This window comes from Triticum urartu, chromosome 6A, assembly GCF_056163025.1.
Source record: "Triticum urartu cultivar PI428250 chromosome 6A, HENAU_Tu73, whole genome shotgun sequence".
Lineage (NCBI taxonomy): Eukaryota > Viridiplantae > Streptophyta > Magnoliopsida > Poales > Poaceae > Triticum > Triticum urartu.
In genome coordinates, this window is record NC_141878.1 from 577,075,901 (window position 1) to 577,100,954 (window position 25,054).

At 46.7% G+C, this 25,054-nt stretch overlaps 2 protein-coding genes and 1 pseudogene across 2 annotated transcripts; 1 reads left to right on the forward strand and 2 right to left on the reverse strand.

The window, feature by feature from the left end:
• Positions 1–1,010: 1,010 nt before the first annotated feature.
• Positions 1,011–3,013, forward strand: LOC125515288 (cell wall integrity/stress response component-like protein). The gene has a single exon (XM_048680733.2). The coding sequence runs from the start codon at positions 1,346–1,348 to the stop codon at positions 2,762–2,764; it is 1,419 nt and encodes a 472-aa protein (XP_048536690.1). The 5' UTR covers positions 1,011–1,345; the 3' UTR covers positions 2,765–3,013.
• A 17,926-nt stretch (positions 3,014–20,939) lies between these two features.
• Positions 20,940–22,180, reverse strand: LOC147966558 (protein FAR1-RELATED SEQUENCE 5-like; annotated as a pseudogene).
• Positions 22,181–22,227: 47 nt separating this feature from the next.
• Positions 22,228–23,127, reverse strand: LOC147966559 (protein FAR1-RELATED SEQUENCE 5-like; the record flags this gene model as incomplete). The annotated part of the gene is made up of 1 exon (XM_087530872.1): positions 22,228–23,127. A coding segment is annotated over exon 1 (900 nt), but the record flags the coding sequence as incomplete, so codon positions are not given.
• Positions 23,128–25,054: the final 1,927 nt, after the last annotated feature.

A 25,054-nucleotide genomic window follows, 5' to 3' on the forward strand; every position in this document is an offset into this window, starting at 1 on the left:
TCCCATGGCTCTCTCCCACTCAATACACTAAAAATTCCCTTCATATCAATACCATTGGTTCATGGACTCGATACCTTTTGCATTCCTTGAGGCAACCTCATTCATCTCGCACCATTGGGATGGTTGGAGTTGGGGTTTTGATGCCATTGTACACGTGAGCCATAAGCTCAATTTGTCGTCCGTTTGGGATGTAACTAAACCTGCGTTTATTTTCATCCTTTGGTTGCTAGCGGGGCACGCGGCAGCCGACTGGAGTTGGTTGCGCTTAAAAATCAAATCTTTACTTTTATGTTGTGTTCCGTTATCACTTGACGGTGGATCTCAATCCGTTTCTTTGATCAAATGAAAAAGAAACAAAAACAAAAACAAAAACAAAAACAAAAACAAAAACAAAAACGACGACTTTGAATTTGCACTTCGCATGTAACCTCCAAAAGCATGCTTCATATGCAATATAGCGATTGTGGATATGGCGTCTCTACTAGAGGCTCTCTTGGCACAATTCACCTAACATTTTACGATCCACCGCCCAACATCTTAATTTGAGATGCGTGAACTAATATGTGGCGCCGACTTATGTCAACAACCGTTCTCGTTTTGTTAGGCACATTTGTTCTTTGCTACGGTCTAGCTGAGGGATCGTGGGGTGGTGAGAATCAAAAGAATTGATTGCCACCGGTCGCAAACAACAAACAAACAAAGTTCAAGTCATGTCGCAGTCACGGACATGAACTGCATTTTAGTCGGTGTTTACATGAAAAAATGGAAATGCAAACATAGTGGACAGAAAATCCTCTTTCAACACGGTGAGTATGATCAAAACGATGAGAATGGACATCCAATCCATAAAGAGCCAGTCTAGATGATCAAAGAGAAGAGACCAGCTCTTGAAATAGGAAGATGCCTCTTGTGTGCATGGACCAGGACGGGGACCTAACAACAAACTCATCCGCTCGTCGGTTTGTCGTGCTGTCTGGACCGGGACGGGCATTCGCGCGCAACGAGCTGGTGAAAGTCCACCGACGGTTCGGAGGAGCCGCACCAACGTGGACGTGGTCGTGTCTCGTGTGTGTGCCCCGGTACCGGCCGTGCCACACGCCGTCGTAGTTCGCTCACTCCCCACTCCACTCACACACCCAGCACTCCAGCAGTGGTGGTGTGGTTCGCTCCCCACTCACTCACACTCTTCACCACGGCTCACACTCACAGCTTCCTCCTCTCTTCGTCCCTTTTCGCCTCCAATTTCCCCACGTATAAATCGAGCCAAAAATACCTTCACCCTCCCTCACTCTTCCCGGATCTGCCGTATCTCGCTCCGCAAAAGCCCCGGCCAGATCCGCCAGAGATGGCAGCTCGGTCGCCGCCGAGGCCGGTGCTGCTGCTCCTGCTCCTCGCCCTCCTCTGCTGCCACATTGCGCTCTGCTCCTCCGCTCCGCCGGCCGCCAAGCCCAAGCCCAAGCTCTCCGGCGGCCGCAAGGAGCTCGTCTCCACCGATGACGACGAGCCGGTCAAGCCGCCCAAGACCACCGCTGCTGCCGGCGTCAAGAAGAAGGTCTCCTCTGGCGCCAAGAATCAGACCAAGGTTCTGAAAGGCAAGAAACCGGAGGAGTCCACCTCGACGACGACCAAGGTCACCACCAAGAAGGCGACCGCTAAAGCGGAGTCGACCACGACCAAGAAGCCGACCGCTAAAGCGGGCGGCGATGCGGCCACGACCAAGAAGCCGGCCACTAAAGCGGCCGGCGATGCGGCCAAGCCCAAGGTCCCGAAGCTGGACAAGGCGGCGGCCACCGCCAAGCCCAAGAGCGCCGATTCCGCCAAGTCCTCCAAGGCGGGCGCTGCCAAGCCGGTGAAATCTGAGGGGGGCGCTCCCAAGGCCAAGAAGCCGTCCAATTCGACGGCGGATTCGGCCAAGTCGAGCAAGAAAGCGAAGGCCGTCGTCGCCGACGGGAAGGTGAAGGCGAATTCGACCGTGAGCAGCGAGGAGGCGGCGGGGGTGGAGGAGGACGTGGTCTTCGCGGAGGAGGCGGAGGGGACGGAGGACCTCATGTCCGAGTTCCGGGGCCTCCCGGCGCGGCTGCATCAGACGCTCATGCCGGACCTGGCGCGGCTGTCGTACACGTCCAAGGCGTACCTGTCGGCCGCCAATGCGGGGATCGCCGGCGGCGTGCGGCCGGTCCTGGGGGGGCGGTGGGGGGTGGCGGCGGCCTCCGCGGCGTCGGTGGCCCTGCTGCTGCTGCCCCTCTGCATGCTCACCGCGCTGGTGCGGCGCATGGGCCCGTACCTGCCGCTCCTCCACCGCGCGCTGCTGCTCTCGCAGGCCTACCTCGCCATCTACTTCGGCACGCTCGCGCTCGCCGCCGCCGCCACGGGGCTGGAGCCGCTCCGCTTCTTCCACGCCGCCTCGCCCGCGGCCTACGCCTGGACGCAGGCCGCGCAGTCGCTCGGCTTCATGGGCTACCTCGTGCTCCAGATGGTGGACCTCGTCGCCGTCTTCTCCGGGGCCGCCTCGCCGGAGGAGGAGGAGGGCGGCGCGGACGCCACCAAGGCGCTCGGCCTGGCGCAGATGGTGGTGGGGCTCGCCGTCGGCCTCCACTACTACGCCGCGGTGTTCCACCGCGCGGCCGCCGGCGAGGCCCCGCGCGCGAACTGGCGCGTGTACGCCGTCTACGCCGCCTGCTTCGTCATCATCTGCGCGTGCGCGCGAGCGGAGAAGAGGAAGAAGGCCTACCTCGCCGGCGCCGAGGAGTGGAAGAAGAGCTGAGGATAGAAGCTTTTTTAGGGGCTTATGTGCAAACATTCAAATATAGTGAAAGCCAAAGGGCTTGGGTATAAGATGGGAGGAGGGGGGAAATTGGAAGATCAACGAGAACAAGAGGAGAAAGAAAAACTATTCTTTTTCTATTTTTCCCTTTCTCATTTTGAATTGGTTTGAGTACAGAGTGGGTGTAATATCACTATGGTGCAAAATAAGCACTAAATTAGTCAAACTATTTAGAGTAATGATTTTTGACACTTGGCTCCAGGAAACCAATTTTTTGAAAAAACTAACTTTACAAGTTTGAGAAAAATCTAAAAAAATGCACACATATATGTAAGTATTGATACATATTCGTCAAATTTCATGATGAAATACATTTTGGTGTAATCTACATAAAAAACAAAATCATGTACAACTCACATGGAACATATTTCACTGGAAACTTTACAAATATGCATTATACGTAAAAGTGTCCTTCTAATGAGAGAATTCCTTATTTAACATCGTCTTAAAATTTGTTGCCTTATTTGACATTGAGAAAAAATGTCTTTCTTATTTAATAAGGAGTTTAAATTTTATGCTCTTTATGACACTATCATCCATTTTAAGCTTTAATAGTGTTAAAAGACACATGAAAAGACTTATTTACCCTTCGTGTGATTTGTGATCAAAATTTTACGTGTATGTGTGTATCCGTCTGACTCGTTTTGAGCCTTGGTCCCAACCTTGATGGCGTTGTAGCCAAGTGGTTTCCGGCGTACACACGTACGAGGCTAGCTCAGAGTATTTTCCAAGCTATACGTACTAGACGAAGCTAGCTAAGCAGCCGATCTCCCGCTGGCTGGCTGATGGCCACAACACAAACATACGAGGCGGGTGATGGGCATATGATCTTGTCGGTCCTGTTTATTTTCTTTCGTTCAATCTCAACTCTATTAACTTACTGACTTGTTGTATACTACTATCGATCGTGTACAGGAACTGGTTTTTTCACACAAAAAAGTACAAGCACTGACTACAATATTAATCGTACTAACTTGTGTATACTATCGATCGAGTATGTACTGTGCCATGTACTAGTATTGATGTACACCGGCCACCCTGCTAACCCGTGCGCCCTGCCGTTGCCAAACGCGCTGCCCTCAGCCGCCGTATGCCTCCGCACAGCTGAACCACGCACCTTGCCTGCTACAATTTTGCTGGCCCCATGCCGCTCGCTGCGCGCCACGCCGCGAGCTGCATGAGATCTGTGCCCTCTAACATGTCCGCATCATGTCCTCGCGTGCAATTTATTATGCTGCGTCGACGTCTTTATATGGAAGTACTGAAGCTAAACTACATCCAGACAGAGTCGTATAATGAAGCTAAACTACCACATAACAATTTTAATCACATATCACATAAGGGGTAAATAGGTCTTTTCATGTGTCATTTAACATCGTTAAGGCTCCAAATGGATAATAGTGTTGTAAAAGGCATAAATTTTAGACATAGTGTCGGATAGGGAAGAAAAAGTTTTTCGGTGTCAAATAGGGAAACAACATTTAAAACAGTGTCATTTAAGGAATTTTCTCCCTTCTAATCCCTAACTCAAATGCACCCTTATGAACATTAAAAGAAAAATAAGTACGCAAATTAAAAAAATGTGATTCTTTTTATAACAAACAATGGCCAGTTTTCTGCTTGCGCAAATTTTTATGATGAAATCACATCCGTGTAGGTCTAGACAAAAATAACAAAATCAAGTATCTAAAATGCTTTAAAAAATTGTCATTTTGGAGCATCGTTTTGCCCAAGAGCATTAGGCATGTTCTTTCTTTATGGGAATTTGCAAGTATGTATTGTAGAACACTTAACAATGTTTATTGCTATTTTTAAAATTTATTTACTATTTTGATGGTTTTACTACTCATGAAAGTGCATTTGAGCTTGTGAGCATAAATTTCATGTCCCAATATACATCCTTTTTTGCGACTAATATAAATCCATATTTAGATGTTCTTTTCTTTTAGTTTTTCTAAACTTCAAAGTCTAATTTCTGAAATTCAAATTCCATAGACCTGGGAGCTTGAAGCAATTCCGGAATTTACAAAAAATATGGAGCACGGAGGTCAAAGTAATTCGGCAATGTTAAAAAACTAGAAAATGTTTGGGGAGGGGGGGGGGTGCTTTGCTGTACCACTGATGTTGTTTGGTTCCTTAAAAAAATTTACTCACTCTGTTTCAAATATAAGGTGTATTACTTTTTTGAAAGGTCAAACCTTTTAAGTTTGATCAAATTGATAAAAAAATATGAAAATGCATAATATCAAATCAATGTGATTAGATTCGTCATCAATTTTTTTTACATTTTTTGTTTAATACTGTGGATGTCGATATTTTTTGCTCTGAGCTTGGTCAAAGTTAAAAAAAATTGAGTTTCCAAAAAACTAGTAGCCTTATATTTTTGAAACTGATGGAATATTTAGTTTGATGGGTGGGGGAGAGATGGAGTGTGTTTTTTATTTATAAAACGTGGTGATTTGATTGGCTTTTCATGGTGTGGTTCTGTGTTATCCACTAACCAAAGTATATTTATGTGGGAAAAATTTCTGCGTCGATGGCCGCATTCGATGGCCGCATGTAATATATTGGTGTTATAATATGACATGATGGCGCTTCCCTTTTTCTCGGTGGTGGAAGGGTGCGCGGGATTGATGTGCTTTTATAGGCCGGTTGCTGCTAATTCATTTGAAAAACCGTTGACCCGATCAAAAATCTTAAACCAAATCCAAAATTGAATATCTCAATTGAATAAAAAAGCTTCAAAATTAGGAAACCTAATGAATTACAAGAATTGAACGGGAGAGCTCGTTGAGAAATTATTGATCCGATAAAAATCAGGTGACCCAATTTTAAATTAAAGACCTTAATTAATTATGAGGCCTTCAAAATTAAGAAGCATAGTGTATAGTACAAAAGAATTGAATGAGAGAGTTTTGAGAAATTATTGACCCAGTTAAAATCAAGTGCCCAATTTCAATTGAAGACCTCAATTGAATGTGGACTCTTTAAAATTAGGAAGAACAGTGTTACAGAGGACTGCCCTCCTCTTGACAACGTAATTTTTCATAAAACATTTGATTTCACATGCTAAAAACTATGACGTTTGATTTGTAGTGAAGTCCATGTAATTTGCTTTGGGAGTGAGAGTTCTGCGTCAGGTTTTCAAAATTTCGAGCAAGAACAACGAAGAGGAAAAGAACACGAGTAATCACATCAAAACTGATAGGCACCACGATAATCCAATGTTTGGATTGGCTTTTCATGGTGTGGTTCTGTGTTATCCGCTAACCAAAGTATATTTATGTGTAAAAATTTCTACGTAGGTGGCCGCATGTACTATATTGGTGTTATAATATGACATGATGGTGCTTTTTTTTCTAGGTGGTGGAAGGGTGCGTGAGATTGATCTGTTTTTACAGGCCTGTTGCTGTTAATTGATTTGAAAAACTGTTGACCCGATCAAAATCTTAAACCATATCCAAAATTGAATATCTCAATTGAATGAAAAAACTTCAAAATTAGGAAACCTAATGAACTGCAAGAATTGAAGGGGGGAGCTCCTTGAAAAATTGTTGATCCGGTCAAAATCGGGTGACCCAATTTTAAATTCAAGACCTTAATTAATTACGAGGCTTTAAAAATTAAGAAGCATAGTGTCTAGTACAAAAGAATTGAATGAGAGAGTTTTGAGAAATTATCGACCTAGTTAAAATCAGGTGCCCAATTCCAATTGAAGACCTCAATTGAATATGGACTCTATTAAATTAGGAAGCATAGTGTTACATACTGTCATCCTCATGACAACGTAAATTGTCATAAAACATTTGATTTCACATGCTAAAAGCTATGACATCTGATTTGTAGTGAAGTCCATGTAATTTGCTTTGGGAAGGAGAGTTCTGCATCGGGTTTTCAAAATTTTCAGCAAGAACAAGGAAGAGGAAGAGAACACGAGTAATCACATCAAAACTGATAGGCACCGCGACAATCCACTTTTGAGCCTAGGCTCATCTTCACCCTGCGCTGAAGCAAAAAATCAAAGCAAATACTAAAAAAAATATAAAAAATCCTTTTTTGCACGGTAGATAATTTTAATGCATGAGGTCCGCTCCATTTTTTAAATTATTTGGACATCGGAGCAACTCTCGGCAAAAAAAGCAAATTCGAGGTCTGTAAAAAAGTTTATTTTTCATCCACTATTTTGACTCGTTTGTCTTTTTTTGCTAAGAGCTACGCAGATGTTTAAATGGTATAAAAATTAAAGTAGACCTCACGCAATAAAGTTTCTACCATGAAAAAGATATTTTTAAATTTTTAATGACTTTTTGTGACCGGTACGGATCAGCCGGGGCATCGAAACGCTGCGCTCGAGGCACCCGCAGCATTTCTACTGCTACTACTAGTACCGCAAAATAATTGGTGACTGGTCGACTGGATTGCAGTGAAGTCGCCGCGTGGAGTGTGAACTAAAGGCGAGCATTGCCAGACAAATTTTGGAAGGGCATGGACCCGTGATGGACGCAGATCCTAAGTCGTACTAGTACTGTATGGCCGACATGTGGGCCTAGTTGCTGTCGCGCCCACTTGAGAATCCCAGTCCCAGTCCACCCGTGACAGATGATTGGCCCGGATTACCTCACAAAAAAAAAGATGATTGCCTGGATTGCCTAAAAAAATGATAATTGGCCCGGAGATATGTCACTTCCCATGCCTGGCTGTCCATGGATACATGTTTCACTCACTCTGGCTGTACCTCGCCAGAATTTAGTTAGGTGAGCCGCATTTGATGCATTTGCTCCCCTGACCCTCACCTCTGTCACTGTTTCTACCAGCACAGCACTGGTGCTCATCCGACAGTAAACCATCCTAGCTCTAAATGCTTGACATGTGTGGGGCTGGAGAGCCATGAATGCGATGGCCCAAGGGAACTGGCTCCTCTAACATTAACATTAGAGAAGTAAAGTTAGATAAGGTACAGTATCCTAACTTTTTTTCTTTCAATTCATATAATTAAGACTAAAATGGCTTAAATAATTTGCAAATTACTGATCTATGTGTACATTATTAGTAATTACACACATACAAATTCATGGTGAAATACCAACAGATTATTTATATCTACATTAAATACCAACAGTAAAGAACCTGCTAATAGTTTCTAATTTTTTTTTCATTTTACACTAGTTTAGCACCGTAGCACCGTGACTTTTCAGGGCTGTTTGGTTCTAGGCCTAACCATGCCACACTTTGCCATATAATGTTGCCACATTTGTCTAAGGTTAGTTTTTCAAAATAAAAGCCACAAGTTGGCAAACCTAAGTAAATGTTGCCACATTTTGTAAGTGTATGTGATGTGAGACCCTAGTGTGGCTTGCCTAAGGTGTGTCTTGAACCAAACATCCACACAAGTTGATCAAACCTTACTAATCTTAGGTTGGCAACTTTAGACAAACTTAATCTCAAACCAAACAGTCCCAAATGTGCATGCATGGCCGCATGCGGTCCATCGGTTTTGGAGCTTGCTCGATCGAGTAGTACTACTCTGTTTACCTGTCCATCCTAAACCCACTTTTGCTTCGGTACACCCCCTTAAACACATCAAGGGCTGAGATTCTCCCATACACCTTCGCTGCCAGGGGCACGATCGTCTTATTTAAAATTACCCCCCGCGCGTCCACGCCGATACTCCGCGCACCTGTGTGTACGCGGCTGCAGGACGAGCCGAGCCGCTTGGCAGCCGTGAGCACGCGAGCCGAGCCGAGCAGTTAGCATCCACGGGCCCAGTATGTCAGATGCAGGGCGTGTTTTATTAAAAAAAGTCGGCGTTGACCGGTGGGGCGTACGTGTGGATGTGGCGCGGACGGCCGTATCGCCGTGCAATTAACTGCTTTGCAGTAATGGCGGCGTGCATGCAGGCGCCGACTGCTCGCTGCTGATCTTCTGCCGCCCGCCTGCTACCCTCGTAGTCCGCGCCCTCCACTGCCGCGCGTGCGGCGACTGGGCGCCTGCCGCCAGCCTTCCGCCTCGGGCCGGTAGTTGACGCGACCGGTCGGCTGCCGCCGCTGCGGCGATCGCCCGCCCGCCTTCACACGCCACCGACACATCGCCTGCCGCGCTTGCCGTCCTCGCGCCTTCCCACGCCACCGCTGCCGCGCCCAGACGCCACGGATGCCGCAACGCGCCTTCACACGCCGCCGCTGCCTCGCTTTCACACGCCACCGCCCGTGCCGCCAGCCGCCCGCCTCTCCCTCGGGGTGCGCGCCACCGATGGCTTGCCCGCCCACCCCCCTTCCCCGTCGTCTATAAAAGGCCGCGCCAGCCCCTCACCACGCCGTGCCATCTCCCTCGCCCCGCCCATCTCTCTTCCTCTCCTCGCCCACCCATCTCCCCCTCCTCGCCGGCAATGTCTTCCAGCGACTCCAACGAGGGCGCGTGGCCGAGCGGCGTCTGGCCGCTGAGCCTGACCCTCGGCGACACAGAGGATCTGGCCCGGTACGGCCTGATGGTGCCGCCGGCAGCCAAGTTGCCGAGGCCATGGCGGATCGGGGCGGACGGCATCCCAACCATGGGACCGCCGCCGACAAGGGAGCAGCTCCGCGCGTTCCCTGGTGGCCGGTACAACCGGAGGGCCCGACGCAGGTCTGGCGCGGGAAGAACTTCGACATCGTCCTCGACACGTTCAGGGACGCGGCGGCCAGCCGCACCGTCGGGGACATTACTGAAGGAAATATGCCCTAGAGGCAATAATAAAGTTATTATTTATTTCCTTATAATCATGATAAATGTTTATTATTCATGCTAGAATTGTATTAACCGGAAACATAATACATGTGTGAATACATAGACAAACAAAGTGTCACTAGTATGCCTCTACTTGACTAGCTCGTTAATCAAAGATGGTTATGTTTCCTAACCATGAACAATGAGTTGTTATTTGATTAACGAGGTCACATCATTAGTTGAATGATCTGATTGACATGACCCATTCCATTAGCTTAGCACCCGATCGTTTAGTATGTTGCTATTGCTTTCTTCATGACTTATACATGTTCCTATGACTATGAGATTATGCAACTCCCGTTTGCCGGAGGAACACTTTGGGTACTACCAAACGTCACAACGTAACTGGGTGATTATAAAGGAGTACTACAGGTGTCTCCAAAGGTACATGTTGGGTTGGCGTATTTCGAGATTAGGATTTGTCACTCCGATTGTCGGAGAGGTATCTCTGGGCCCTCTCGGTAATGCACATCACTTAAGCCTTGCAAGCATTGCAGCTAAATGAGTTAGTTGCGGGATGATGTATTACAGAACGAGTAAAGAGACTTGCCGGAAACGAGATTGAACTAGGTATTGGAATACCGACGATCGAATCTCGGGCAAGTAACATACCGATGACAAAGGGAACAACGTATGTTGTTATGCGGTCTGACCGATAAATATCTTCGTAGAATATGTAGGAGCCAATATGGGCATCCAGGTCCCGCTATTGGTTATTGACCGGAGACGTGTCTCGGCCATGTCTACATTGTTCTCGAACCCGTAGGGTCCGCACGCTTAAGGTTACGATGACAGTTATATTATGAGTTTATGCATTTTGATGTACCGAAGGTTGTTCGGAGTTCCGGATGTGATCACGGACATGACGAGGAGTCTCGAAATGGTCAAGACATAAAGATTGATATATTGGAAGCCTATATTTGGACATCGGAAGTGTTCCGGGTGAAATCGGGATTTTACCGGAGTACCGGGAGGTTACCGGAACCCCCCGGGAGCCATATGGGCCTTAATGGGCTTTAGTGGAAAGGAGAAAGGGGCAGCCCAAGGTGGCCGCGCGCCTCCCCCCTTCCCCTAGTCCTATTAGCACTAGGAGAGGTGGCCGGCCCCCCTCTCCCTCTTTCCCCCTCATGGAATCCTAGTCCAACTAGGATTGGGGGGGGGGAGTCCTACTCCCGGTAGGAGTAGGACTCCTCCTGCGCCCTCCTCCTGGCCGGCGGCCCCCTCCCCCTTGGCTCCTTTATATACTGAGGCAGAGGCACCCCAGAAACACACAAGTTGATCCACGTGATCTATTCCTTAGCCGTGTGCGGTGCCCCCTGCCACCATATTCCTCAACAATACTGTAGCGGAGTTTAGGCGAAGCCCTGCTGCTGTAGTGCATCAAGATCGTCACCACGCCGTCGTGCTGACGGAATTCTTCCCCGACACTTTGCTGGATCGGAGTCCGGGGATCGTCATCGAGCTGAACGTGTGCTCGAACTCGGAGGTGCCGTAGTTTCGGTGCTTGATCGGTTGGATCGTGAAGACGTACGACTACTTCCTCTACGTTGTGTCAGCGCTTCCGCAGTCGATCTGCGTTGGGTACGTAGACAACACTCTCCCCTCTCGTTGCTATGCATCACATGATCTTGCGTGTGCGTAGGAAATTTTTTGAAATTACTATGAAACCCAACAATTACCGGCGAGGACGGCACTTCCCATGGTCGCCGCAGCCACGGCCCACCTCCAGCCGCCCCCACTGCCCCGGCACAGCAGGCGCCCCCTACCCCTGCGCTGGTCGAGATCCCGCCGGCGCAGGCCGCCCTCGCGCAAGACGGAGACCCCGACGACACGCCGGGGCTACTTGCGGTGCTGGCCCGGTCGGCAGAGGAGGAGGAGGCGGCGGCCACTCGTGAGGAACGAGAGCGGCTGGCGGCCATAGCGGCGGTGCAGGAGCAGCAGGCGCATGAGACAACTGGTGGGATTTCAGCGACGACGACGACAACGACGATGGCGACGATGGCGGCGAAGGAGAGGCCGGCGGTATGGCCCCGGTCGTCGACCTCACTGGCGCTAGCGACGACGAGTAGTTTAGTGTTAGGGTTTTTATTTAAATTTCGGTCTAAGTTATGTAAGAGCAGTGCTCGGTTATGTTTACGGTTATGTAAAATATTTTGAATTATGAATGAACTCGGAATCGCTTATCTGAAAAAATCCGTATGTTTAATTTGATATTAGTCGTGCAACTTCAAAAAATAAACGGAAAGATACATTTCAACGTTACGAGACGATAATCGACACAGAAATTGTAGAAAAATCAGTCGCAAAATGCATGCATGGGGCCTTCCCTCATACCCGAACGGTCTCCGGAGAACTTGTCATGCATGCACACCAAAAACATATTACGTCATGTCCGGGGTGTGGTATGTGGTGTTTTCATGAAAAAATTATGAAAAAATCTTAAAGCGATAAAAAATCCAGAAAACTTTTCATGCATCCTAATGATGATGGTGGAACACTATAAAAAATGTGGGTACATTTCAAGGCTGTCGGAAAAAAACTCCTTTCGTGCGGGGCCTTCGGTCCTGGCCGAACGGTCTCCGGAGAAGGAGGCCAATTTGTCGACATATTCAGAATGACCTCAATTTTTGCAAGTCAGTTGGTATGCCCACCCCCACAGTTAATACAAGAATTGAACGTATTTTGACATCAAAAACATGTTGCGTCACGTCCGGGGGTGTGGTATGTGGTGTTTTCACCGAAAAATTATAGAAAATTCCTAAATTAAAAAAAAGCCACAAAACTTGGCATGCATCCTAGTGATGATGGTGGAACACTACGGAAAAAATTTGAGTTCATCTCATGGATGTCGAAAAAAAACTCCTTTCGGACGGGTCCTTCAGTCCTGCCCGAACGGTCTCCGGAGAAGGAGGTCAATTTTTCGACATATTCGGAATGACCTCAACTTTTGCAAGTGAGTTTGTATGGTCACCCTGACATTCAATCCAAGAATTGAACGTATTTGAACACCAAAAACATGTTGTGTCACGTCCGGGGTGTGCTATGTGCTGTTTTCACAGAAAAAATTATAGAAAATTCATAAAGCGATAAAAAGATACAAAACTTGGCATGCATCCTAGTGATGATGGAGGAACACTATAAAAAAATTTGAGTTCATTTCAAGGATGTCGAAAAAAACTCCTTGCGGACGGGTCCTTCAGTCCTGCCCGAACGGTCTCCGGAGGAGGTCAATTTTTCGACATATTCGGAATGACCTGAAATTTTGCAAGTGAGTTGGTATGGTCACCCTGACATATTCGGAATGACCTCAAATTCAAAGATGTCGAAAATAAATTAATAAGTTTATTGCTATAACTAATAATTTGAAAACGACCGTTAATAAAAAACAGTACTTCACATAGAATTAAAAACACTACTTAATACAGAATTTATTAAGTAATTATATTACAAAGAGTACTTAATACAGAATTTATTTGTATTGACATTATACATATGGTGGTAGATATTACTAATGTAATTTGGGTTCATTTGAAGGATGTCAAAAAAATATTGTAGATACTACTCATGAAATTTGCAAAGTGTGGCAAATAATAAAAAATAAGACAGATAGTAATGATATGATTTGAGTTTACACTGCTAACAGTACACGACCGCACTGCCCGGACAGTGTAATGAGCTTATACTGACCGGGCAGTGCGGCAATGCCGCCGCTAGCAGTGCAAAGTCAAACCAAATTATTACTAACTGTCGCATATAGCAATGTGCACGAACGCGGGTATATAAGCCGGTCGTGGCGTCCCTCGGCACGCGAGGTGGGACTAAAAAAGCGCCCCTTCCACCTCCCTCCGCGCCGTGACTCATAGAAGGCAATAAAATTGTGATGCAAAAAAAAAGCCCACCTGTGCTTGCATGCCGCAACTGCGCTTAATCGGTCCGGCCCGATCAAGCTGGGTGGCGAAAGGTCCGGCCTTTCGGCCCAGCTACGGCCTGCAGCACAGGCCGACGGGGCAGTGGCGGGACGGGGCGGGAATGAGAGGAGTTCGAAACGGTGGTGGGAGGTTGGTATATAAGTCGGTCGCGGCGTCGTTCGGCGGGCGAGGTGGGACTAAACTTTAGTCGTCATCCCCGCCGACCCTGCCCCCGCACCGCGCGCACACTCAATGGGCCGGCCCACGCGCGCCGTCGCGCACAGTCACTGGGCCGTCCAACACGCGGTGTCATTGTTTTTTTGTTATGTGTTTATTGTTTCAAAAATAATAGTAATTTTTTTAAATAAATGTTGTATTGTATAAATAATAATGAAAAGTCCTACATATTGTATAAATGTTCAATAATTTATGTAATGTTCATTTTTTTATGTGTTTTGCATTAATGGCTAAAGTAGTTTTCATAACAGTAAAGAGGTTTTTGTTATAATTTAGAAGTAATAATAATTTGGAAAATACCCTTTTTAAAAAACAGTACTTGATATGGAATTTATTTAGTAGTTATGTTAAAAATAATACTTAATATATAATATATTATGTAATTATATTAAAAACACTACTTAATATAGAATTAAATTCACGGAAAAAATCATAAAAAATTCATATCCGATCAATGCCGGTTGCATGGGTAGTACGAGGTGGCATGCACGAAACGTCACCCAATTTTGGGAGGCAGTGGACATGCCCATCTTAGGGCCCCACGCAAGATTTGAACGACGTCGGACACCAAACGCATGTTGCGTCACGCCCGGTTAGTGTTTTCGGTGCGTTTGACAGAGAAAACCATAGGCAATTCATACGGTGCCAGAAAATTATGAAAACTTGCACGCATGATGGACGTGTCGATGAGTGCGTGTGCAAAAAGTTTGGGGTCCACCGGCTCAGTCCAAAAAAAGAACGTAGTACGGGGCTTACATCGTTCATATGCGATCAGTGCCGGTTGCATTGGTGGTACGAGGTGGCATGCACGAAACATCACCCAATTTTGGGAGGCAGTGGGCATGCCCATCTTAGGGCCCCACGCAAGATTTGAACGACGTCGGACACCAAACGCACGTTACGTCATGCCCGGTTAGTGTTTTTGGTGCGTTTGACGGAGAAAACCATAGGCAATTCATACGGTGTCGGAAAATTATAAAAACTTGCACACATGATGGACCTGTCGATGAGTGTGTGTGCAAAAAGTTTAGGGTCCATCGGCTGAGTCCCAAAATGGAACGCAGTACGGGGCTGACATCGTTCATATCCGATCAGTGCTGGTTGCATTGGTGGTACGAGGTGGCATGCACGAAACGTCACCCAATTTTGGGAGGCCGTGGGCATGGCCATCTTAGGGCCCCACGCAAGATTTGGACGACGTCGGACACCAAACGCATGTTGCGTCACACCCGGTCAGTGTTTTCGGTGCGTTTAACGGAGAAAACCATAGGAAATTCATACGGTGCCGAAAAATTATGAAAACTTGCACGCATGATGGACCTGTCGATGAGTGCGTGTGCAAAAAGTTTGGGGTCCACAGGCTGAGTCCGAAAAGAAAACACAGTACGAGGCTGACATCGTTTATATCCGATCAGTGTCGGTTGCATTGGTGGTACGAGGTGGCATGCACGAAACGTCACCCAATTTTTGGAGGCAGTGGGCATGCCCATCTTAGGGCCCCACGCAAGATTTGAACGACGTCGGACACCAAACGCACGTTGCGTCACGCCCGGTCAGTGTTTTCGGTGCGTTTCACGGAGAAGACCATAGGCAATTCATACGGTGCCGGAAAATTATGAAAACTTGCACGCATGATGAACCTGTCGATGAGTGCGTGTGCAAAAAGTTTGGGGTCCACCGGCTGAGTCCGAAAAGAGAACGCAGTACAGGGCTGACATCGTTCATATCCGATCAGTGCCGGTTGCATTGATGGTACGAGGTGGCATGCACGAAACGTCAACCAATTTTGGGAGGCAGTGGGCATGCCCATCTTAGGGCCCCACGCAAGATTTGAACGACGCCGGACACCAAACGCACGTTGCGTCATGCCCGATCAGTGTTTTCGGTGCGTTTCACGGAGAAAACCATAGAAAATTCATACGGTGTAGGAAAATTATGAAAACTTGCACGCATGATGGACCTGTCGATGAGTGCCTGTGCAAAAAGTTTGGGGTCCACCGGCTGAGTCCGAAAAGAAAACGCAGTACGGGGCTGACATCGTTCATATCCGATCATTGCCGGTTGCATTGGTGGTACGAGGTGGCATGCACGAAACGTCATCCAATTTTGGGAGGCAGTGGGCATGCCCATCTTAGGGCCCCACGCAAGATTTGAACGACGTCGGACACCAAACGCACATTGCGTCACGCCCGGTCAGTGTTTTCGGTGCGTTTGACGGAGAAAACCATAGGAAATTCATACGGTGCCGGAAAATTATAAAAACTTGCACGCATGATGGACCTGTCGATGAGTGCGTGTGCAAAAAGTTTAGGGTCCACCGGCTGAGTCCGAAAAGAGAACGCATGATGGCCCTGGTGATGAGTGCGTGTGCAAAAAATTTGAATGATTGCATTAATATTTTCTGACGTTAAAAAACATTGGAGATAATGGCTCTCTTTTTGAAGAATATGCATGATCCATGTGAACCTTCACAAGCTCAGAGCAGGTGAAGACTCACATGGATCCTACATATCCTCCAAATATAGTCCCAAAAACTGAGATGTTTGTGCATTGACCAAAAGAAAATTATATAAAGGAGTCAACGGTGCGCTGGCTTAGCGATGTGGTATTAAACTGAAATGTTAAAGTACAATGCATGTTTTTAATAAATGCATCGTGGGCCAGCCGGCGGTAGTTTTACGGGACGGGCCAAGTGGCCCACTATGGCGTGACCATGTCTATGACGCCGTACGTGCGTGCATGGCATGGAAACCACGCCGCCATTACCTCGCCCCAGGACCGCCTAACCCCGCCGCCTCCACGCACGTCCTCACCCCTCCCCGATCCGACGGTCGTACCGCCGTGGCCGTCCCAACTCCCTTCCCTGCCGGCCTGATGGCGGCCATACAATCCGGCATCTGCGCGCGACTTGGATCTCAGGCCCGGCCGTGCCGTCTCGGCAAAGTCGCCGGCACCCTAAACCCTAGGACGGGCCGTCGGCCAGCGCGCTGGTGTGGGCAGAGGGCACGCGGCTGCCACGACTAACCCACACCGGGTGGGGTTAGGTAACGGGGGCTGCCGGTGCACGTCGAGACGCCGGAAGGTATGGTATTAAACCATATGTAATGTTTTTTGAATCTCGTAACTAGTTAGATAACTGTCATCTTATTTAAAATGCAAGAATTGGGAGATGTGTACTGCTCGGTTGAGAAGTGGTGCGAATTGATGGGAAAATTCACACCCAGACAGCGCATGATGCTACGTGGCACAAATTTGGACAGTATGTTGAGAATTCCTTCAGTGAAAATGAGGAAACATTTATTGGAATTTATGATTACAACGTATGATAGTAGTAGAAAGCGATTTATTATTCGGCCAAATACGGACGGCATCAATGTGCTTAATGAAGATGTTTATGACATATTCGGGCTACATAACAAGGGTGATGATGTCAGTAGCATGATAGCAACAGTACAACTAGATGCCAAAAAATTGTTCCGAATCGGTTTCTAGACAAAAGAACAGGCCGAATCCTCATCGATGAGTTGATAAAAAATATTGTTGATGCTCAGTCATATGATGATGATTTTGTGAGAAGGGTCATACTGGTTCTTATGCGTACAGTTTTAGCACCACAATCCACCAAGTTTGTTCCTTATCGTTATTAAAAAATGATGGAGGACGTGAACGCTATCAAGTCATACAATTGGAACGATTTCACGTTGGGGGTGTGCATGGATGCTATTAAAAAATCGGTCGAAGATCTTGAAAAATTCAAGTGGCCTATCGGGAACTTGGCTCTTCTTCAGGTACTAAGTCATTTGGTAATAGTTGTATGTACATATGATTTTTATGTGATCTATGTGTCATACTATCATGCAGTATATATACTGCGAAAAAGTTGAGCCAATTGGTGGATACATTTGATCCTTTGTCTCGTGAATACCCACTAATGCTTAACTGGCCAGAAACGGAAGGGAAAAAGCGAGACGACTATGACAACATGCACGGGCATGGCACCGGCAATTTAAGTCAATAAGTATAGTCCTTATTGGTTGCACATAGTAATCAATTATATTTGTTCTTTAATTTATTTTTTTGTTTGTTATACAGATTGAAAACTGCGTTAGCGAAGAGTACAGACGTGCTAAGGTAGCACGTGAAGGGACTGTCCCAGAGGAAGAAACGAAGAAACCTAAACGGAAAGGTGGTGGCAGGAGTAGAAAGCCAAGCACGTCCGCGGTTTCATCGAAGAATGTAGGTGAAGGAGTTGGGATGGAGAATGGCCAGTACAAGTCATCAAAATATTGGCCAGATATTGATTCACCTACAGACGTAAAGGTACGAACGTCTTTCACGGGTATCAATGATACTTCCGTGCCCGTCGATGACACGGGTGCTCCGGCGACGACACCGGGTAAAGGTGAAGCTACTGATCCTTTCATTATAGACGATAATGGAAACTCTCCATCTTCGGCATCAACTGTACGTACAAAAGACTTTCCGTCTATGTCCCGAACCCCGCAAAATGCTGATATTTCTGGTGAGTGTGAGTCTATGGATGCTTTGTCACCAATAAAGTCCGAAGACACATTTGAGAGTTTCCCGGCAGAGAGCAACATAGGTAATGGTGAAGGCAGTCAGGAAAATGATGGTAAGCGCAAAAGAAAAAAAGTCGAAATATTGCCAATCCCCCTACGACATTCTCATTACCCGCAAGAAACGTGTTAAAAAAAGTAAGTCAAGTACTACTTTATAATTCATTCACGCGTTATGTATTTTTTTATTTTTAATGACTGTAGCTGCATTGTTTTAGATCTGTTTGCATCGTCACCCCATTCAATTCTAGCAAGTTCTCTTAATATGACTCCGGATCACATAGAGGCAGTCAGAGTTTTTGTTGAGACTCTAGCATCGACAAAGAAGCATGCACACCGAACCGTGGTCGATATGCCGCCACCAGATGGGGACATATGCACGCCAGCTATGCTTCACGATGTCCTGACGTTTAAATGGTTGCATGGCGCTGTAAGTATGAGTTTGGTTTTGACAAATCTCTAATTTGTACTTCACAAGTTGATAGAAATTTTTTGTTTATGTATGCAGATCATCAATGCATATTGTAAACACCTACAACACCGTTATTTTTCTGATCGTTACATATCAACAGCGTGGTTCCCCAAATTTATGTTGAGTAGGGCAAGGGGAAAGACCAAGTCAGTAAATGATTTAGATTCAGAACATGTTACAAAGAAAACAAAAGTCATCGCAAGAGTAATGGATGAGTATTTCAGACGGGACAAGGTATTGCTTTCATATTTATTTGTTTTTATTAGACATTACTATTTAATTACACTAGCATCATTTGGTTACTATGTAGGCGTATTTTCCTATGCACGTTAATGATAATCATTGGATAACCATAGTGATGCACACCGTCAAGGAGGAGTTTCAAGTTCTTGACTCAAATTCTAATGGTGCAATTAGCCAAAGAATTCGCAATATGATTGCCACCCTGGTACGCTATAATTTTCGCACTCGCATTCAGAAAAATATTGAGTTATACATTAAATTCTGGTTTGTTAATTTGTTTCAGAGAGCTGAAATTTCTAAGGATATTATGGAGGCCAACTCAACTCTTGAATCAAAAAAAAATTTCAGATGTCTCATCGTGGCCAATTAATGAGTATAAAGTGCCGAGACAAAACGATGGGTAAGTTAAATGAGTACAAGGAAGTGCATGCTATATCCTAAGCTGATCACACATATTTATTTCAGAGTGTCTTGTGGACTTTTTGTGATGTGGTGCATAAAATACTGGGACGGAGATCGCTGGACACATGAATTTGACCAGGAAGAGATTAATGAGTCAAGGCTACGTATTGTCGCAGAAATTATTTTTTCAGAGGTGAACAAATTAGAGAAGGTCAAGATGAAAATTGTTAAAATCATGGAGAAGGAATAGGTATTAGCATCGGTAGGGTTTTAGTCCCGTAGAAGGTTTCCCTATTGTTGTTGGATACTTTGAACGATTGTACTGCGACATGGCATTGGGATAGATTTCGACAATTTTTCATGTTTTATTTATCGCTTTCGTGTGAGACTAAACATTTAAATGCGTGTGGGAAGTAATATTTTTGCTGTTCTAAAATGTATCAGTTTGCGGCTGCGATGTTATATGTACTTTTGTTGTTTCTATTCGCGGCGGTCATTTACTTATTAGAAAATATCCCCGCCGTCCTGAGTTGGCGCGATGTGGACAAAACCTGCACAATTTCCCACGTTGATTGTGCTGGCAGCAGCGGCACTGGATCCGATGAATATTCCAGCCCAGCCCGTGCGGTGGCCGACAGCCGAGGCAGTGGCGGGCCCGCGCAGTCCAGCTAGTGCGGGCTAGCGCGATTCATCGTGCGCCACGCGCGGATCTGCTGGCCCAGCAGCCGACCGACCGACAGCCGCGCGCCCGGTGGCAGAGGTCTTGTCCCGCCCCACCCAGCGGGCACATGCAACGATCCCGAGGGGTAATATGGCGATCTGTCGGCCCATAAACGACGCCCATCGGGCGCGTGGGGCGATCCTCTTCTTGTGCGGATGGGGACGCTGGCGCGTTGTGCCGACTAAGTTTAGTCCCACCTCGCTCGCGGAGAGACGCCCGACCGGTTTATATACCCGCGTCTTCGCCTTCTCACAAGCTCGCTAAAGAATAGTAATGAATGCCTTGTTGTACGCCGTGGCCTCCCCGCTCGCCGGCCGAAAGGCCTCCCAGAAGGCGTTGTAGTATACTGTCCGTGCGCGTGCCCGGCCACGGCTGGGCTTTTTTTCAAATATTTTTTCACATACATTAAATTTAAAAAATGTTAATCAGTTGACAAAGTCATGACAGCAGTAACACACTCATACAAATATATCATGTTTCACACATAACAATAGAAATCGCGTGTCTCATAACATCGAACAAGGTGGCATAAAGATTAACTCAAAGTGCCATGTCTCGAATCCTTAAACAAATAAACTGAAAGTGACATTGCCTTCCATCGAATAAGGTGGCTTAAAGAATAAACTCAAAGTGCCATGTCTCTTATCCTTAAACAAATAAACTAAAATTGCGAGTGCCTTCAATTGATTATGAATAATTCATCTTTATGCCCAGTTCCTACATAACAAATTGTAAACAACTCATCAGACAATTGTAAAGAGAGAACCAAAAAATAATTAAAATAATGTAAAACTTACTTTTCATTCTCAGCGCACGTTTGCCGTCTATGACCCTCTTTCTTACAAATGCCACAAAGAGGACCGGGTTTTTTCTCAGAAAATGATTTTGGTCTTCCATTTTTTATAACATTTGGATCTTTCTTTGCCCGCCCTGTCGTGCTCTGTTTAGGGGCGCCCTTCGTGGAAACTTTTACGGGATCACCTATGACATCAACATGTTGTTCCGGCTGACGTGGCTCCTCATGCACATTTCTTCTACTACCAACAACATCATTATCAGGGACCTTTTTCTTTGCTATTATATTCTGCAGACACTGCATCAACTCATCAAAGACGAATGGATCATTTGAAGCAACATGAAAAGCTTCAGCTCCTGTTATACTGAGTTGACTATAGCGAGCACGCTGCTCTGCCCCTGTCCAACCCCAGCCAAACATGTCACTCTTTCGCTGTGCAGGCAGCCCACCTCTCGCAACTTTCGACATCATCTTAAGGATGCAACACTTAGGTATTTTAGATATTTTCAGATGAACCAACACATACAGAATGTGTTTGCAAGGCAATCCTTTCCGAAGCATTCGTCCACAACTGCAGTCTATCATATTCTCAGAGTTTTCAGCTCGATAATTCACGCCGAACTGAAATTTGCGGTTATTTCTCCATGTCACGATGAAGGTGGCAGTCAACTCGCACTAGCGTCTCAAAAATCTCAAGCTCTCCCATCTTCTTCAGATCTTGTTGAAGAATATAAAAATTGGAATGAGTGAATACTTCGGCAGCATGCTTCTCAATATCCTTATATTCTGTGACTGATGGTGGCAATGACTGATTTGAAACACATTCATCATGCGCCTCGTTCTCACGTAGTCGAACTATGCAATTCTCATAATGCACAACTAGGTCAACAATAGTCATACCGCCGTCCAGGTGAAGGTGAAGACAAGAGTTAAGGCTTTCACTCCTCTGATTACTGCGCATACCCAGAAAAAAACCATCTGACAGATATGATGCTGCCCACAGACTCCTCTTCCTGTACATCCTACTCAGTCACTCTTCTGGTTTTATCAGTCTTCCATTTACGGACGAAAGCTTGCCATCTCGCCTCAAAGTTGGCTGGAGAGGTGGAGTACTACAAGAGTGCCCTGAACTCATTTAGCGATTTGTAATTAAGGTGCTTCTGCATGTTTTTTTCCACGTGCCATGAGCAGAGACGGTGCAACACATCAACCAAAACCAACCGAATAGCTCGTATCATTGCAGCGTCTCCATTTGTGATGATTGACCTTGGCTTTTCTGACAATTGGCCTTCAGGAATGTCTGGAGTAGCCACACGTATGTCGCTTCGGTCTCGTCGGACACAATGGCACAACCAAAAACTATGGTGCAACGGTGATTATTTACACCAACAAAGGGGATGAACGGCATACCATATCTGTTCATCTTATACGTGTTGTCGAACACAGTCGCATCTCCATACAACTGATAGTCCCGCCGCGAGTGTGCATCGCACCAGAACATGCTCTTCAAACGGCCCTCCTTATCGAGCACGTACTCAAATAAAAAGTCTGGATCCTTCTCCTTTCTGCTCCTCATAATCCCGATTGTTGTGTTAGCATCACCCTTCGCAATCAACTTCATTTTTTCTCGGCAACATAGGTTGTACACGTCTCGTCTCAGAAACCCACACTTATCATACGAGCCATACCTGCTAATAAAGTTGTCGACGATGATATGCTTTCTGATCCCAGCTCCTTCCATCGCCAAGATCTTAGCTATCTGGTGATCTTCCATCACTCGATGTGACTGCAGAAATACCACCTCATCTGGTCTAGCTAACAAATGGTAGTGATCATCCATAAAAGCTGCCACGAACCAAATTCCACGTCCTTTGTTCAACTTCACGACTAAATGTGCGCCACACTCGCAACGAGTCTCAGGTCTTAGCCTGCGGGTACGGCCCTCTGGGTTTAAAAATTTACTGAGACGTTTTCCTGCCCTCGAGCAAACGTATCGCCTATACCGAACAGTGGTTGAAAGTCCTTTTCCTCGTTTCATCTTATCTTTTCTGATACTGAATCCACGGTCTTTGGCGTAGTTATTATAGAACATGTAGGCCTCCCATTGTGATGTAAATGTCATACACATAACCTTCAACTGTGTCTCCAGCGCACGTTGCTGGATTTCAGCTTCCTCAATGTCCATATTAGCTCCATCCTCATGCTCATATTCATCATCACCACTCCAACCATCAAAGTTAGCCTACAATATTCCACATAAGTAAGTGTAAGTTGTCATTAACAAGTTTTTATTATTCAGTGATATCTTAAATTTTGGACCGAACCTGGCTTATGTTATCCGTGAAAGATTCAACACCATGATTTTCCTCGTTCTGGACGTCAATATCCTCCTGCACATAAAAAAATCATATGCACATCTAAGTACCATATGGTTCTTCATCCGACGAAAAGATTGTACACGACACTTATGTTTTCACTACAAGCACCCTCCTCCTTCTTTTGAAAATCCACCTCAGGTAAATTATCGTACGACGACCAGGATTCATTGTCGCTGCCATCATCATCATCTTTACTATCATTACCATTCGTTCGATCAACACTATCGCTACCATCCCATTCACTCGTGTCCAAAAACAGATCCGTAAATGCAGTTTCTTTATCCATTGAATGATCTCACAACCAACACTGCAATATTATAATAAAAATTGATCTATCAATTTTAAATCAAATTAAATGTACTACGATCATACAGATGACAACTTCTTATCTAACAAGTGATTGCACATAATTATTTACAGATACAATTTTTTTGACAAACTAGACGGCTTACATGGCGTGCACGTGTACTTCAGCCGGCCTGGCGTGGCTGCAGACGGCGAGGACGTTCCCGGAGAGGTTGATCACGGAGTTGCGGGCGGCGACGGCGTCCACGTAAGCCATGTCACCGCGACGACCTGCACGGAGGCGACATCACGTACGGCGGGCGACTCCAACAACGTCCGCGTCGGCCAGATCCCGGGTGAAGACGGGGAAAATGGTCGGCGATCGGCGGGGAAAGGCGGCGATCGGCCGGACGAGAAGACGTTGGAATTGACAGCGTGATCACGGCTAGATCGGCGGGGAAAGGCGGCGATCGGCCGGACGAGAAGACGTTGGAATTGACAGCGTAATCACGGCTAGATCGGCGGGGAAAGGCGGCGATCGGCGGGTAAGGGCGGCGATCGGCGGGGCAGGGCGACGTTGGAACGGGCCGCGTGATCAACGCAGGTCGTGGTTTTTTTTTACACGACGGGGAGAGGGTAGATGCGAGCCGGCCGTATGGTCTCGAGCCGTGCGCTCGGCTCTACCTGTATGGGTACGCCGCATACGGCGCAGGATACGTTAAGCATCGTATGCCCAAAATGCCCTTATACGTTAAGCGAGGGAGGCGTACCGAAGCAGACCTCTCCTAAACCAGCTAGGCTGATTCTGGATGCACTGGCTTTAATTTGAGAAGCTGTGCAGTGGAATGCCTCGCTCCACTTGCAATTGACATGTCGAAGTCGACACCTCCAGTCAATCAAGATATGGTTGAGCACCATTAGCAGGAAAATGGGATGCTAGCACGGCAATCCATCTGTTTGCTCCCCGCCTACTCCACTATGGTGCGCAGAGCGCTCCGCGGCATATCGATCGTGGTGAAGGTGAACCAAACACACGACAATGTGGCGATGATGATGATTAGAGGATCCGTACGCAGCCACGCTTGACGAGAGCAGGCCTCGCTTGGTTTGTTTGCTTCGTCTCGTCCCTGCCAACTGCCATGGCATGGCAGACGACGCAAAGCAATGGCGCCGGCCGGCGGCGTGCATGGAAAGCCGGAGCGGAAGCGAAGTTTTTCTCCTGGCGGCGGATCAGATCGGATGAGCCGTCGCTGTCACCGCCGAGCCGCTCCGCTCAGCCCAATGACCACAAGCCAAGCGATCAAATCAGGCAGTAATGATGCAGGGACAGACCCGGCGTCGCGTCGACCTCGTGACAGCTCCTGCATTTCCTCGCTTTCTCCTTTTCCCTTCCGAGCCGCCGGGCTGCCCTCAAGGACGTATGGTTATTTCATTCACTTTGTGCTCATG